Below are 16828 nucleotides of genomic sequence, written 5' to 3'. Positions count from 1 at the left end.
TAATACAAAGTTATTAAAATATTTATAACTAAGTGGAGACATTCTGCCTAATGCATTATGAAATTTCTGGCACATTTCCTTGCATTAAAAGAATATAATATTTCACTTTGGCATTTGGTCTTTAACCAATGGGACATCTTTTATTTTCACAAAGAGTAGGAAGCACCAGTTATTAATGTGCCTCTTCCAAGCCCTTCATTCATGAATAGTCTTGGTTCTCAACCCTGAACTGCACACTAGAATCACAATCCAGGGATGAGGGGTGAGGGCAGTGGTTTTTAAAAGCTCCCTAGGAGATTCTGATATGCGGCAAATGGAAACCATTAGATAAAGAAAAAGCATGGGAAGAAGATAAATTGCTCACACCTATCATGAAAAAGTTGTCTTCAACAAGCTGTTTTCTTATGTAATTATATTTATTGCTCTTGACAAATAAATATTACAAAATTATATATTCGACTTTCACTATATACTAACATATATTCCACATACTAAAGGAGTGGAATGGAAGAGAAAGAAACGATAGAGAAGAAAGTTGATCAAAACGTAACTCATTAAAAACACAGCTTTATTAAAGCCAGTCACTGTCACGGTAAGGAACAGATTCAGGTTCTGTGCTTCCATTTCCCAACTAGTTTAAGAGAAAAGCTAAGCTACGATTTACATTTCATCTCCTACAGAGAAAATTACTTCCTTTACTAATGTTGCATCCGATTATTTATCTTAGCTGACGTGTGTAACCCATATATCTGTTTCCCTCCCCACCCGGTACAGGTAACTCTCCACCAATAATGGAACCCCCTAATAATCCAACTTTCATTCCAGCTGTAGCAAATGAAGGAGGAAAACACTGGACTGTGCCAGAAGTCAGGGCTCTGATAGGCATCTGGTCTGATAAAGGCATACAACAACAACTAGAGGGAACAGTGAGAAATAAGAGGATATTTGAACAAATTGCTGCCGAGCTTCAGAAACTCGGAATAGAGAGAGACTGGAAGCAGTGCAGAACAAAGTACAAAAACTTAAAACATGAATACAAGATTGTAAGAATGGCTCAAGACCTAGGCATGACTAAGAGTATGAAATTTTTTACTGAGTTGGATGCTATTCTGGGACACAGTAAAACAGAAAACTCACAAGAACAGGAATCCCACGATGGAAAGGAAGCCACAGGATGTGCCAATGTAAAAATGGAAGAGGATCAGACAGGTAGGAAGGCAAAGAAAAGTAATCTTAACATCATGCTACCATATAAAAAAATGTCAATACATGAATACAGTTTAAGTTAAATAGGTTTCATTAAATGCTATTCAACAAGCTAATTGCTCAATTTATCATGAAACAGATTTCACATATATTTGATCAGAACACAGAAAATAGTACAGAGTTACACAGGAGGAAAGAAATTTGAATTTCTAGAAGTTTAAAAAGACCAATTTTAAAAAGCAAAAATGCAATTCCAGATGGCAGAAGTTAAAGCAAATTTTCATACCAGTTGTGGTGAAATCATGAGTAAACAGAAAAGGGGCATTGAAAAACTTAGAAAAATACAAAACCTGTGAGAATGTAAGTGTGAGTTGTCCTGGGACACATCATAAAGTTCTTCAAAACGAGTTTAACCCAGAGGATTGAGATGCAATGTACACAAAGACATGACAGACAGCATGAAATAAACTGTATGAGTTCTAGGCCAGGAGTCAGGAAATCCAAGTTCTAACTCAGTCTCTGTGGAACTTTGAACTCACAAGTCTCTCCTCTAGACCTGACTATGTAAAAGGGCAGACTGGACAAGACGTTCTTAAAGACCTCTACCAAACATAATGTTTCTAGATCTTAACATCATTAAATGATGCAGTTCTAATTCTTAAGAGTATGAGTGTGTGTCTAGGGGAAAGAGAGGGAAATGATAGAGAGTTAGGATTGGGAAATGGTGGTGAGAAGTCCTAAAATGTTTCACTGGTGGACAAGAAAAGAAACTGGTCTGCTGGAGAACTATACATCTCCCCCATTAAAATTAAAATGTAAAATAACTGGTGATCAAGTAGCCCAACAGCAGCGGCCTGATTATGTTCCTACAGTAATTGCTGGAGGTGCAGCTGAAGATGACTGTCAGTTTTATGTCAGAAGACCTAGTAACACCAGATATTTATAGTGACCTAAGACTAAAAAATATGTTTAAGGATGGGGAATCTAAGCTACAGAAAAGTGAACAACCACAGTTTTTAGTATCAGGTTCACTCTAAAGGGGAAAATAATATATCAGAACTTAAAACACAAATCTGAAAGTGAATAAAAAACAAACCACCATATATCCCACTATGTTCATACAGTCATTACTGGAGATGCAGCTGAAGACGGCTCGGTCAGTAATATGTCAGAAGACCTAAGAGAGACAGATACGAGACAAAGCCCTGGCACAGGTAAAACAGTATTCGTTTTTGGTTCTTTTTTGGTCTGTGACAAAATACATAAGATGTTATTATAAGATGCTGCTACAGACTGAACTGTGTCACCCCCAAATTCGTATGTTGAAGCCCTAACCCCCGCTGTTATTACATTTGGAGATGGGGCCGTTGGGAGATAATTAGGTTTAGATGAGGTCATAAGGGTGAGGCCTTCATGGTGAGTTTTATGGGGACATGTGTATGCATATGGCTGATTCGCTTTGTTGTGCCACAGAAACTAACACAGTATTGTGAAGTAATTATACTCCAATAAAGATCTATTTAAAAAAAAAAACATATACGAGAATGTTATAACATGATGAAGTACTGTTGGATAATACATTTCCAAAATACAGAAATGGAAGGTGGAGATTATTAATGACAGTAAAGTTCCCTAAGGCTGTTGTTCTCAAAGTGTAGCGGCATCAGCATCATCTGGGAACTTATTCAAAACGCAAATTCTTGGGCCCCATCCAGAATCAGAAACTCTGAAGGTGAGGCCCAGCAATCTGTTAAGTACTTCAGGTGATTCTGATATATGTCAAATTTGAGAACCACTGCCCTGTGGTATAGGGTAGTAAGGGGATGAAGAGTGTGTGTTTCCTATTGGATGGTTTGCCTTTTACACAAACCAAAATTGGGGGAAGAGGGGATCACTGAGCCCCCAAGCAGAAGCCTAGCCATCACAGACCTTGTATGTAGTCTTTCAGTCGAAAGCTTCATAGAGCCTTGGGAAGTATAAAGACCAATGCTGATTAAAACATCAGGTGCCCCACGGTCTTGGCAAACTTCAGATAAACAGCTTGATGGGAGAAAGGATAGCTGCCAGAACACTGACAGGTATAAATGGAGAGAAATTAAGGAGACTAACTAGACAGGAATGTGCAGCTGACTAGAGTGAGACAACAAAAGTAAACAAAGCTCTGTGCTCCTAAGGATTCTAAAGATATCACTGCAATGGCCCTTGTCATTAGGAGTTAAAATCAGATTACTACTTATAGTGTTTAATAAGGCAGAAGGATTTCCATGAAAAAAGTTAAAAACGTTAGCATTCAGAAGATGTAAGCTTGTTAGTCCTCCGGAAAACTCACTTAAGTACAACACCTCAAGGTAATTTTTTATATATAAAAGGAAAATATTAAGTCAGATGTAAACTGATAGGTTTTAACAAGTTGTTTGGTATGTTTACATGTTAGTATGGAATATATTTAGAAAATATGAAACAGGATGTTTACAGTCATTCTAGAAATAATACTATTTTAAATTTTCAGGTGAAAATAAAAGCAAAGGTATAAACCCACATGGATCTCAGCAGCTAAATACGTATGAAAACAATTTAAATAGGCAAGAATTTTAGGCACACCTACAATATATACCACTCGATGCACAAGTTGCCAGTCCACTATTTGGAAGATTGTTCTGTTGAGGTTAAAGACATGGATATTTATCTTTAGAAAAAAAGTTCACATCAATAGGTAGAGGTCACCTCATTTTTTTAATACATTTTACTAATAAATATTATTACCGGAGTTGCCATTGCTCCATATTGTTAACGTTGACACTTGGTCATAAAACCGATCTCCCAAAAGTAACACTTTCCTACCTTAAAAGTGTACTATAAGCTTCTTTCATATTTCAAATAAAAATCCAGCTAGAGCTGTGGACTCCTGAATTCTGGATAAGTAATTAGTTCCCAACTTAGAACTCCTGGAGATTTTGGTTTAGTGTGTGTTGTAGAGTGGATTCAGGCACCTGTATTTTTAGAGAAGATCATCAAGCACAGCCAGGTTGTCGTGGTTTTAGAGAATAATACCAGCAAACGGCTGAAGACAGTAATACATAAAATCCAATTTGATTCCACTTGGGGTAGAAAAATCAGCTACTTCCAGCAAATTATCACTTTAAAAATGTATGACCAACGAAATATGAAGAAGTTAATCAATCACTGGGAAGAATCATAGAACTCTTAGGCTATGCCTAAGTAAAAAGAAATGGCCCATGAAAACGGAATAACTACTTCTTTGGATCTAAAATAAATTTATTTTTCTCCCGGTCTGAGCATAGGCAATAGAGGAGAAAAGGAATCAGAAAGCTACCGCGGGAGAAAGGACTGGTTGTCTGAAGGGAAATTTGTGTTTGACAATCTTATCAGCTAGCTACCTGTCTCTTCTGAATATGGAGAAATTAAATTGCCTTAATGAATCTCCGTATCAGTTGCTATTTGAATGAGGTAGAATACCTCAATACCTTGGCATTCTGGCCAAAGTCACTGCTTTCTAGTATAGGACAGTCACAGGTAGATCAACTCAGAGGGGTAGAGACCGGCACATATATCCTATTAGAGGCCACTCTTATCGTCAGCCTAAAATTCACATGTGAAAGACTACATGGCTCTTTTAAGAATAATCTTAAAACTATTTTCCTTTTGGCTGTAGTAAAATGTATTTCCAAAATTAAAATATTCACTAGCTTGGCAATTTCACAAAAATTAGCAATGTGATGGCCAGCAGAGGGCATTAAAGTATCTATTGATAGTATCTCAGAAGGCATGCCAAGCATTTTGTTTTCTCCAATTCATTTATTTCTTTTAACAGACTGAAGAATAGTCTAGTTTTCTTTAAAATGGAATATTTAAACACTTCTGTATATTTTGTATACAATTTGGATAAACTTAGCAGTAAAATTATTATATACTCTAATGTACTTTAGTCATATGAAACAGTGTTAAGAACTTTTAAAAAATTATAAGTATGTAAAAAAAGCTAAGACGTAGGTAAGCTGATAAATTTAAACACAGGCAACTTGTTAATTAAAAAGGTGTCATTTTTCTAATTCTTACTGTTTATACTTTAATAAACTTTTAAAAAGCTGTGACAAAATAAAGCTTATGTCTGGTCTTTGCCCCTAGTTCCTAACACAGAGTTTCAAAAACCTTTGGAATTTCCAGTGGTAGAAGTGTTTTGGGTTTTTTTGTTGTTTTTGTTTTAAATTCTAATGAGGTGATCCAGGGTGGGTTTCTAGGTAGCTTCAGGATGGTCACCAGAAAAACCACCCTTGTGATGAGAGTTGGAATTTTGGCCCAGCCTGACCTCCAGGAGGTAGGTCATGCCATAAACCAATCATGTGGATGAAAACTCTGACTCAGGTGAGCTTCCTGGATGAACACATTGATACGTTGGGAGGGTGACACATCCTGCTTCCTGGACGGGCTCAGTCTTGCCCTACATGCCTCTTGATTTGGCTGTTCCTGAGTTCTTTTACGATAAAACTGTAATCCTAAGTATAGCACTTTCCTAAGTTCAAGAGTCGTTCTAGCAAATTTGTCGAACCTGAGGAGGTCATGGCACCCTCTGAATTTATAGCCAGGCAGCCAGAAGTGTGGCCGGCATGTGAAGTAAAGGCAGTCTTGTGGAAGATTTGAGTCCTTAAAACTGCAGAGTCTGATGCTAATTCTGGGCAGTTAGTGTCAGAATTGAATTGCCGTACACACAGTTGGGGTGGACATAACAGAAACTAAATGCTCCTCTTTCCTTAAAAGATACTAAATTTAGGGATTCCTCCCTCCCCCCTCCACATTGACATTTTACTGTCTAGAACTAATTACTCAAAATTTCTCCATAATACCTAATCTTTGTAAATGTTATGTCCTGGAACAGAACATGTGCCTCAGCCTAGGAACTGACAGTTTTAGTCACTTAAGTAAAATGTTCACTGAAGTATAAATTCATGTTTTGCTGAAATGAGATTTGAGCTCAAAGTTTACCGTGGACTTGGGATCTCCAAAAGTAACCACTGGGGCAAGGGTAAGGGAAGGGTTTGGGCATGGAAGGAGGTTGTAGGTATAGTTATAAAGGGCAACCTTTTGATGAAACTGTTGAGTATCTTGACCTTGATAGTAAAGACACAAACCTACAAAGGTGATAAAATTATTATAGAAGTTAATACACACTGCAAGTGCACATGCACACATTTACAAATGAGTACAAATAAGATCTGGGAAATCAGAACATAGTGGCAGATTGTACCAGTCAGTATCCTTGAAGTAACAGAATATTACGGTTTATAAAATCTCCACGTACCCATTGCTGCATATGCTTACTGCCCTCTTAACTACATTTTTGCCTCGCAGATCTACTAATACAAACCTTTGTCTAATTTTACAATAATCATTGCAAGCAACTAGACACCTAATCATAGTAATATAGATTTTCTTTTTAAATGTCCCAGTGTATAGGAAAGTACAGCTGGGATAAAAGAAGACTGTCACAGCATTGCTGTACTTCAACATAGCAATCCAACATACCCATATGAGGAGCTGTCCCCAAATTACAAACATCTGACTTGTAAACATCCTAAACACATACTGGTCCACTAGAATAAATCCCTGTTATATTTACCGGGCTAAGCATTTTAAGTTCCTTAAAATATTTATCACTTATCTGCTGTTAACATCTGAATGTGAAAACTGCTAAAACCACTTAAAATCTTAAGAGTCTTTCATTCCTTTATATGTATTGCAATAAGGATCATTCTCAGTTAAAAGGAGGATCAAATGAAAAAAGAGATGTAAGAGCACTCCGGCAGGCATTAAAATGTAACAATGAAAGACATTACCAAATTGGATCACAAAGCACTTTCATACTCCCAAACAGAGCATACTGCCTCGAGACTTTTAAGGCAGAATACTTCCAACATTTTGGTGTTGGTGGTGAATCCTATAAGGGCATCTCAAAGTTTGGTTACAGACGGCAAATGTTCCTGGCTTTGAGGTTACAGTTTTGATGCTGGGATCCAGTCTTACTACTTTTTCAGCACAATCTTCAATTGCAAAAGTAGATTGGGGTTCTGTGAACAACAAATTTAAGTTGCTACTGTTTGTTTTCTGACAGAGGAAGACACTGTAAGTACTGCCTCAGAAGAGGTGGGTGGCCCCACAGCACTGCACAGAATCACTGGGTCAGGTACAGCATATACATTGTTGAATTTTAAATGTTCTTTTGATACTGAAAATCTAATATATACCAGTTTAAATAGTTACAGGGAAGATCTCTATTATGTATTATCCCAGATGCCTCATTATACCTGAGTTGGTAGAGAATATGGTAGGGAGTAAAGAAAATGTCTATTCGCACTTCTTTTTTTAAGTTAATTAATTAAATTTTTGGCTGCGTTGGGTCTTCGTTGCTGCGCACGGGCTTTCTCTAGTTGCGGCGAGCCGGGGCTACTCTCCGTTGTGCTGCGCAGGCTTCTCATCGCGGTGGCTTCTCTTGTTGCGGAGCACGGGCTCTAGGTGCGCGGCCTTCAGTAGTTGTGGCTCGCGGGCTCTAGAACACAGGCTCAGTAGTTGTGGTGCACGGGCTTAGTTGCTCCGCGGCACGTTGGATCTTCCCAGACCAGGGCTTGAACCCGTGTACCCTGCAGGCGGATTTTTAACCACTGCCCCACCAGGGAAGTCCCTATTCCCACTTCTTACTAAAAAAATCTGTAAATACAAAGACTCTCCATATTCATAAATATCCAATGAAGAATACCTATTGATGAAAAGCAGCTAATATTCTCACTAATATTGGGGATTAGTCTGCCTTATAATTTAAAAAATATTTTGTTTGCATATGTATATATGAAAAAAGATGATCCTTATACTGAAATTCTCAGTGCTTTACATCAATCCAGGTTGTTTTAAATGAATGATATTCAAATACAGGATGTATCTAAAAGTTTGAATAATTGTAACTCATGTCGATTCATAGGTAATCATATTCCTTTAGAAGATGCTAAAAGTCATTTACAGATTATAACAGTGAGCAACACAGAAACTGGAAAACACTGGTGTGACAATGAGGTCAGAGCACTTATAAACATATGGTCTGACGAAAAAATTAAGCAAATGCTTGAAGGGGCCACAAGAAACAAAGAAATATTTGAGGAAATTGCCAGAAGACTAATGCAGTTTGGAATAGACAGAGACTGGAAACAATGTCGTACCAAATACAAAAATTTAAAATATGAATACAGAGTTTTACAAAAGAAAACTGGCAACCCTCAAGGAAAAATGAGATTTTATGAAGAAGTTGATGGCCTCCTAAGACAACCATCTCTCAGAACTGCCAAATGGAAACATGGTAACCTTGGAAGTGACCCTTTCAAAATGAAAATACTATAAACTTTCCTCTTTGCATTTAACTTAGCAAGATATTCTTCAATAGTAAATTCCTAACACTATTTTATGTTCAAATGACCCCCTAAATTATTATAAATCACATACCTAATATAAGTCAAGAATTTCAATGTCTTTTCAAATCTTGTACCAAAATATTCCTAATTCTTAAACTCATTCTTCATCTGTCCAACTGCTTAAATGTTCTAACTTTAGTGTATTTGAATGCTTGAAGACTAATGTATTTTAGACGATGTCATATAATGATTCTTCTCCTATGTTCTCATTTAAGAATTATTTGAAAGTCATACCCAACACCCAAGAACTTTGAGAATCAAGAGAAAAGCACATGAAGATGGTAAGAGTCTGAGAAATGCCAACTTTTTCCACACTGAGAAAAACTTTTGTAGCTTTTTCCTGATCAGAGATGTTTATTCCTATCCTTGACAAATTAGACTATATTGTTTATGAGCTGTGTGAGAGCAAAAAATGCGTGAAAAATGATTTCTTCCATAGCTTATTAAGAGTGAAAGTAAGATAGTAAACAGAAACTTTCCCAGATCAGAAATTTCTGCACAGCTATGCATTTATCATGAGCCTTTAAATTACACTTTTCAGTGATTGCTATTAGAAGACTAGGATGTAAAAGGAAAACCCCCCACAAACTAGTAAGTTCTGAATTTTGGTTTTCTCCAAAGGTAGCCAGCAATGGTTGTGACATTTTAGTATTGATAATTCTACAAATAAGCCAAACGCAGAAGCCAGCTAATTATGGAGCTGTAATTCCAAACTGACCCATTATAAGTATCAGAAAAGGTAACATAATATAGTATAGCACAGAGAAGAAAAACAGAGAATGTAAGAAAAAGCACTGGTCTGAGACTCAGAAAACCTGAGTTCTAGTCTCCCTTTACCTGAAAAATTCAACACAGAGCAAATGACTGCATCTCTCTGGATCTCTGAGATGATCCAACTTTAGCATATAGATTTATAATTTATCGAACTGTTTTGAGTTCACATAAATAGTTAAAGAGCTCAGTTTTTACAAAGTGAAGACATCTATGGAACTACTACTCAAGTCAAGATATAAAACATTACCAGCACCCTAGAGGCCCCCCTTCATCATTAATTATCCTCTTAGCCCCCATAACGGTTATCAATATTCTGACTTCCATCACCACAGATTAGTTTTAGAATCATACAGTATGTTTTTTCTTTAGTATGTATTTTTTAATGTCAAGCTTCTTTTACACAACATTGTTTGTGACATTTATCCATGATTTTACTTGTAGCAGGAGTTTGTTCTTTTTTATTGCCGTAGAATTTTCCATTATAGGGACATACATCCCACTACCTTCTTTATCCAATGTTTCCAAATTGGGGCTACCATGAATAATGCTGCTATAAAAATTCTTGTGCATGTCTCCCAATAAACATATGTATGCATCTCTGTGGAGTATACACCCGAGAGTGGGATGCAGGGTCACTGGGTATGCATATATCCAGGCACTGTTCTAAGCACTTTATATATTAACGCATTTAATCCCTACTACAACCCTATGAGGTATAGGTGTTATCATCATCCCCAATTTACAGAGGAGGAAATGGAGGCATAAAGAAGTCTGTGCTGTTGCTCCATTGCTTCTCTGTGAGGGACAGGGACCACATCAGCCCTGTGTAGTACAGTATTCCTAGTGCCTTGCATACACACAGGAAGAGCTCAGGAAATATTTTTTGAATAAAGTATTAGAGAATAGCAGGAATCCACTGCCCCCCAGCCCTGCCAACAATGCTTATACCTCAAGTGAGCTGATGATTTTATTCTCCATTTTTTGACATAAATTACAAATCAGACGAGTTGCCCCATGTTTGCCTTCTCTTAATGCCCTTTAAAGGATATGCTATTGAAAAGGGAAACTGCTAAGGATTAACCACACAAAAGTATCATTCCCAATACACTGAATTTGTGCACTGGACCTTTAAAATACATAAGTCTAGCCCAACAGGTAAGAAACCAGACTCAGAAATTAAGGAGACTTGACCAAGATCAAACTGTTACTAGCAAACTTGGGACTAGATTTCAAGTCTTATGTTAAAGAGGCTGTTCCTAATACTCACCAGAATGACAAAGCAGTAGTACTTTAAGACCCTTTTGGGGATAAGTCACTTTTCCAACTAAGGGAGTGTAAAACACTATAGGAATGTAACATGTTTGGTCATTATTTCTAAGAGATAAAAATCAAAAAAGTTAACTCCAGCCTTAATATGCAACTCAAAGCAAGTTCTCTGATAATCTACTCCTGTGTTCTCCAACAAACTAAATGAAGATAACTGGAAACTAATTCCCCAGGTTGGTTTGAGTTCATCTCTCTATCTCGCAAGTGCCTTTCTACTGATACGTTATATACTCTGTTTGCAGAACCAGCGGCAGTATCTCTTAAGAAAACTGCTCCTGAGATCACTGCAAATCAGTTTCCTCAAAGAAGAACAGAACCAAAAGATTGTACAGAATGTTTTTGCAGTCAGGAGACCCCCTACGTGACCCAACTTCATCAGGTAAATGTCATAAATTTTTAGAAAAAGTATGAAAATGTTTATCAGTTGTAGGGTTCAATTCCTAACCCAGGGAAATGATAATTCACTGAAAGGCATTTTCATCTCCTAACTAACCAAGGAAAGGCTAACCAGTTGATTCATGGGATAAATCTGTGAAATTTTAGTAATTCCTTTTATGGAACCTTCAAATATGTCCATGTCATTCTAGTCTCCATAAAATGTGACTGTGGTTTAAAGATTTCTGATCTGTGGGGGGGGGGGTGTGATTTGTCCAGAACTGTGCAAACCACTGAACTAATATTTTTAGGGCTGAAAAAGTACTTGGTGATTATATGAATCTGGCATGAACAAGCATGCACACACAGTTTTACAGCTGAAGAGGACAACTAGTTAGTTTAACATTGAAAAGTCCCCCTGACAGAAAGTAGAGCTATGGTATAAATCTGCAAATAGACTACTAAAAAGAAGTACTTCTGGACGAACCCATCTGAATTAAGCATCCAGTACATGACTGTCTAGTAATTGATACTCCATTTGTTTTTATATATAAAATACATAACATTACAACTTTCAGGTGTTCTGTTATCCCTGACACTAAATGTCTATGCCTAAGACAAAAACAGAACCAAATACAATGCAAAAGTGATAGAAATTTCACCTTCTAGATTCCATGTCTTAGGAAGAAAACGTGTAAGGGATAAATCCCGTCATCAAAAATGGGGGGAAAAAATCAATTGAATCTTGTTGCTGTTGTTTTAAAACTAGCCATTGAGTGGAGGAGGGTGAGGAGGTAGATAGAGCCTTCTGCAACAAGCCACCACTTGCCAGTCAGTGTACACTGTATATAACTAACTCTATATTAAACTATAACAACCTATCTAGGCTTCTAATTTTGACATTCCTTGATTCAATGCCATATAAAAACATTTTTTGTTAGTTTATTTTATTGAAGTATAGTTGATTTACAATGTTGGGTTAACTTCTGCTGTACAGCAAAGTGATTCAGTTATACATATACATACATTCTTTTTCATATTCTTTTCCATTATTGGTACCATAGGATATGGAATATAGTTCCCTGTGCTATACAGTAAGACCTTGTTGTTTAACCATTCCATTAAAAACATTATTTCTTAACCTTCGACCCCTACTTACGAGCTTAGAGAAGCAGAAGATTTTATCTTCTAGGCATAAAGAAGTTTCATATTCTTAGAATCAGAATCAGTTTCCCTAAAGGGTGAGGACTTTTGCTAATTTAAAATTTTGAATTGGATAGGATTATGGGCAAGAATCAGCCCTCTCAATGAACCTTAATGATTCTATGCCTACTCAAGGAAAATTTAAATAGTTTTCCATTAACATCTTTCTCCCCCAGAAGCTACTGTTTTTTTTGCCACTGTTATTGAAAATATCACAAGGTCAATTTTCAATACTACAGTTTAACAAATACTTGCTCCATCAAATAAGCAGCCCGATAGAATCCATTTAATTTTCTCTACCATCATGTAGTAATCACATTTTTATTGCCCTTACCTTGTATTATCTAATCTCATAATTTTTTCACTTAAAAGTCACTGCAGAAAAGTGCATGTAGTTAGGAATGTAGTTATTCATTAAAAAAAACATCACCCCCCTCTTCTTTACACACACATTTAAAGAGGAGATCTTGGGATGAACTTTCTGAGTTATTTTAGCTAAAAAATAAATAGTTAAAAAAAAATTCAAGGTCAGTTCATTTCTTTCTCACAGACCACCAGGCAATTCTAAAGATCCCTTGTTTTTTATACCTCTTCCCATGACAGATTATCCACAATAACTTCTCCGAAGAATGTTATAAACTAATGTTGCTCTGGACTACCATAAGAATAGCTTTTAGTTTTTCCTTGGATTATACATAATCCTCTCAATAATGTAAATGTATTTTAAAATAAGATTTCTATTATGGTTAACCCACAATTATCCAAGATTAGAGTAAGTCAAACTAGAAATATTCTTTTTGATTCATCCCAGATTCTAAGTTACTCTCAGCTCTTAGTAAACAGGGAGTACACAAGATGTGAAACTCAAACTCAAGTATTCAGGACCCTGAAAAAAGCTGAGACTACTTCTAATTTAAGTTTGGTGAGGGAAAGCTAATCATTTGTAATGCATTTATACATACTGCTCCCATCCTGCCCATAAGCATTATTGCCAAGTTCCTTAACTGTTCTAGAAGTTGTTGCTGAGGTATTGCCTTATGGAAACTTTGTAATACTTTCAGTGATAATGCCAAACTTAGGTTTATATTTCTTAAGGAAATTGTTTATATCAACTTCCAGTTAGTTCAGTTAGTAGGAAGTGGAAAGATCACAGAAGCAGTTATTTTTTAACTCAAAGGATCTATCAGTTTTTCAAAGTCAATGTGTATCTTGTCAGACAGGAACTACTTTCCCTCTTTTAAAGAGGGGAGTTATTTTGGCATTTCCTTACTACCAACCTTTTCATTCGTTATCTAAAACGTTTACCAATGAATTTTTTACAGATGCACTCTTCCCTGCGATTGGGTTATTTTCTGTTAATTCAGATGAGATCTAGAACCGGTAGTTCCTTTCGAACACCAAGCTAATTCAGCTTCCCCGGGTTTGAATCCCTAAATTCCCACAGCTATGCCCTACGTTCAAATACACAAACTGCCCAGTAGCTCTGCCCTTGCAAACAAAAGCTTGTGGTGGCTGCAGGCTCCGCGCGAAACCTCAAGGTGTATTGTAGGTCCTGGACCAGCAGTCACCCCACACAAGCCTATCACAAGAACAGCTCCAGGCTCTGGGAGATTAAAACTCGCAAGCAGTCAAGAAAGAACCCCGACTGGGCTAGTCCAAGCGAATCGGAGCCTTATAAACTGGCCAGACCAAGCAGGGGTGCACGACACCGGAAGAGAGGGGACAGCCCCTAAAGAGCATGAAGAGTTGCGGGGGACAGGCTGAAATCCAGGGAGGCAAGGTAGCCCCCGCGCACTCCTTGGCAATCGGTGGACGCCACAGGCAGGTACCCGTCCAGGTAAGAGAGAGATCCGGCCTCCGGTCCTCAAGCGCCCGCGAGATCGCCAACTCCGGCCGCGGGAAGCGGCTCGGGCAGATGGAGAAGCACACGCGCCGCCATCCCCACCCCTCACCCAGTCGCTCACCGGTGCTGCAGCCCCACGAGTCCCAGAGTGATCACATGAGGCACATCTAGCTGCGTGGGCCACTCTCCTGAGGCGATGCATCCGAACACGCCACATTCCTCTCGGATCCCCAACTCCTCCAGCTCCATGTCGCCGCCGAAAGCACGTGGAGGGACCCGCCGCTGCGGCAGGGGTCTAAGCACCAACCAGTTGTTCGTTCGGCCTGTAAGCCTCAGAAGCTCGAGCCAGCGGCTCGACCCTCGCTACAGCGGCGGCGCGTGCTTTCCCTAAATGAGAGTGATTAGCTCGCGCACCGCCACCCTGCCCCGCCCCTACAGGCCCACCAATGACCGAGGACGGAGGGAGAGGCTCCACGGCTGAGGGGCGGAGTCAAAGGCCCTGTGGGGGTGGAGCTAGCCCTCCACCGGAGCCCTGGGGGAAGATCATTTTTCTGCACGTGGAAATCTCCGTTATTTTCCAATACCCAAGAGTGAGATGATGAGACTAGCGGGGTTAACGTCATTTCTGTCTTAGAGGATGTAAATTTTGTATGTCCCTCCCCACATGCTTTCCCCCAGGCCGTCACTACTTGGTATGCTCCAACCTCTGAGCCACTCTCGCTGCCGAGGAGGGGGCCAAGTCAGCGAGCTGCTGTAGGGTGGGGAGGGGCCGCCAGTGCGCGCCACTTTTCCTCTTTCCTGTAACTGCGCCCGCGCAGGGCGGGGTACGGTCCGCGTCGCTGCGCCTGCGCGGCGGGAATCTTGCGGAAGGCACTAGCTCCCGGAGTCCAAGTTCCTCTCGATCCGCAGAGACCCCCGAGGTTCCGTCACCGCGGTGGTGCTCGAAGAGACCGCGAGGGGGCACTCTGGGTTACGCGGCCCCGGCGGGGGCGTGTCTGTGGGCCGTGCCTCCTTTCCCCGCCCCGTGAGCCTCTCTGATCACTCCTCTTTTCCAGAGTCCTGCCTCTCTTCCTAGAGCTGCCGCTGCTTCCAGACCACTCCGGATAATGGCGACAGCCGAGGGTGAGTAACAGGCGTCCCCAGGACTTGGGACTCCCTGCCATCCACGGTCTTCCTGCCCCTCTGCCTTGAGCTCGAGGGTTCACGCCGGCACGTGCGCGCTCCGCGGCCCCGACGGCAGCCTTCCCCGGGCAGAACTCGGTCTCCCTGCACCCGCCCCACTAGGCCACTGGGCTGGCGGGCACGTGACCCAGGCGCTGCCGAGCGGTGCGTCGGAAACAAAGCGCTCCCGGGCCTCCGAACTTTCTGAAACATCCAGAACTGCTTCTGGGATGGGGAAAAGGCGCAAAGAGTCATTAGGAAGAGAAATGGCCAGGGGTTGGAGACGTGCTTGGAAATCGCGTTTGCCATCAGTAGATATTGCAAAACAATCGCAGAAGCATCTAGTGTTGACTCTTAGGCTAATAATAACCTGCTATTCCAGAAAGTTAATAATTGAACCTTCTGAAAAATTTGCTATTTTCTGTGCAGATTTTGTGTGTGTTTTTAGCCTTTTTATGCCAGTGATGGCTTTGGAGAGTTACAAAACCACCAGGGAAAAGTTTCCTTCCTTCACTTTGCACTTATTATATTACATATTTATATAATCATTTTGGCCACTCGTGATTAGGATACTCAGGAAAGATCGTTTGTGCTATTTTTACTGTAAAACGTTTTCCCCCATCCCCCATACTTACGGTGAACCAAATTCCTTGTGTTGGCCAGTCACTACATTCTCTTCCACATAGAAAAATTAAATTTAGGTAAAAAACTATAGGCTGAACAAAATGGTCCTGATAACAAGTAACAACTCCATAAAATCAATGGATTAGACCAGAATTTTCCCTGCCATACCTCTAAACTGACAGATCTCTAAAATCTTTGCTCTTCCACTTCCTTCCATCTTGCATTTTTTGGGGGGCAGGTTAATTATTCCAAATTTTCACTTTTATGGTTTCTAAATGGCACTTCATTGCCCAAAAATGTTCTCTGGCAGTGCGAAAGCTATTGAAATCCATTCTGAAGAACTTTTCATTCACATCCTGCATACTGCTTCCTTCCTACCTCTTCAACCCTTACTTAGGCTTTTCTCTCTTATGAATCCTAAGCCTACATTCCAGGCAGGTTAATTCACCAAGTTTACTCTTCTCTATGTTTGTTTTTGCTGTTCCTTCTAGAACAGTGTTGTCTGATAGAAATATAATGTGACACTCTATGTAACTTTGTTTTCTAGTAGCCACATTTTAAAAAGTAAAAAGAAACAGGTGAACTGATTTTTAATATATATTATTTAACCCAATATATCCAAAGCAGTATCATTTCAACATGTAATCAATATAAAAAATTGTGATTTTTGCAAACCTTTTTTTCATATTGAAATTCACTGTGTATTTTACGCTTAACTTACATCATTTCAATTTGGAGTAGCCACATTTCAAGTATTTCATAGCCACATGTGGCTAGTGACTACCTTATGGGACAGCACAGTCCTAGATGTTCTTACCTCTTTGTGGAAGTTCTGTACTTTTCA

At 39.3% G+C, this 16828-nt stretch overlaps 2 protein-coding genes across 3 annotated transcripts in view; one reads left to right on the top strand and one right to left on the bottom strand.

The window, feature by feature from the left end:
• PPAT (phosphoribosyl pyrophosphate amidotransferase) overlaps nucleotides 1–14571 on the bottom strand; it is a 36670-nt gene extending 22099 nt beyond the window's left edge. For both annotated transcript variants that reach the window (XM_027102861.1, XM_027102863.1), the window contains exon 1: nucleotides 14321–14571. In XM_027102861.1, the coding sequence (XP_026958662.1) occupies nucleotides 14321–14448 (128 nt within the window). In that variant the 5' untranslated portion in view covers nucleotides 14449–14571. The remainder of the gene's footprint in view (nucleotides 1–14320) is intronic.
• Nucleotides 8250–16828, top strand: part of PAICS (phosphoribosylaminoimidazole carboxylase and phosphoribosylaminoimidazolesuccinocarboxamide synthase) — a 35616-nt gene continuing 27037 nt past the window's right edge. Inside the window, exons 1-4 of the mRNA XM_027102860.1 lie at nucleotides 8250–8566; nucleotides 8894–8959; nucleotides 11021–11157; nucleotides 15255–15321. Of these exons, the coding sequence (XP_026958661.1) occupies nucleotides 8332–8566; nucleotides 8894–8959; nucleotides 11021–11157; nucleotides 15255–15321 (505 nt within the window). The 5' untranslated portion in view covers nucleotides 8250–8331. The remainder of the gene's footprint in view (nucleotides 8567–8893; nucleotides 8960–11020; nucleotides 11158–15254; nucleotides 15322–16828) is intronic.

This window comes from Aethalodelphis obliquidens, unplaced genomic scaffold, assembly GCF_003676395.1.
Source record: "Aethalodelphis obliquidens isolate GAN/ISIS:26980383/991018 unplaced genomic scaffold, ASM367639v1 scaffold6, whole genome shotgun sequence".
NCBI lineage: Eukaryota > Metazoa > Chordata > Mammalia > Artiodactyla > Delphinidae > Aethalodelphis > Aethalodelphis obliquidens.
The sequence above is the reverse complement of the archived record's forward strand: the minus strand, read 5'-3'. Positions and strand labels throughout refer to the sequence as shown.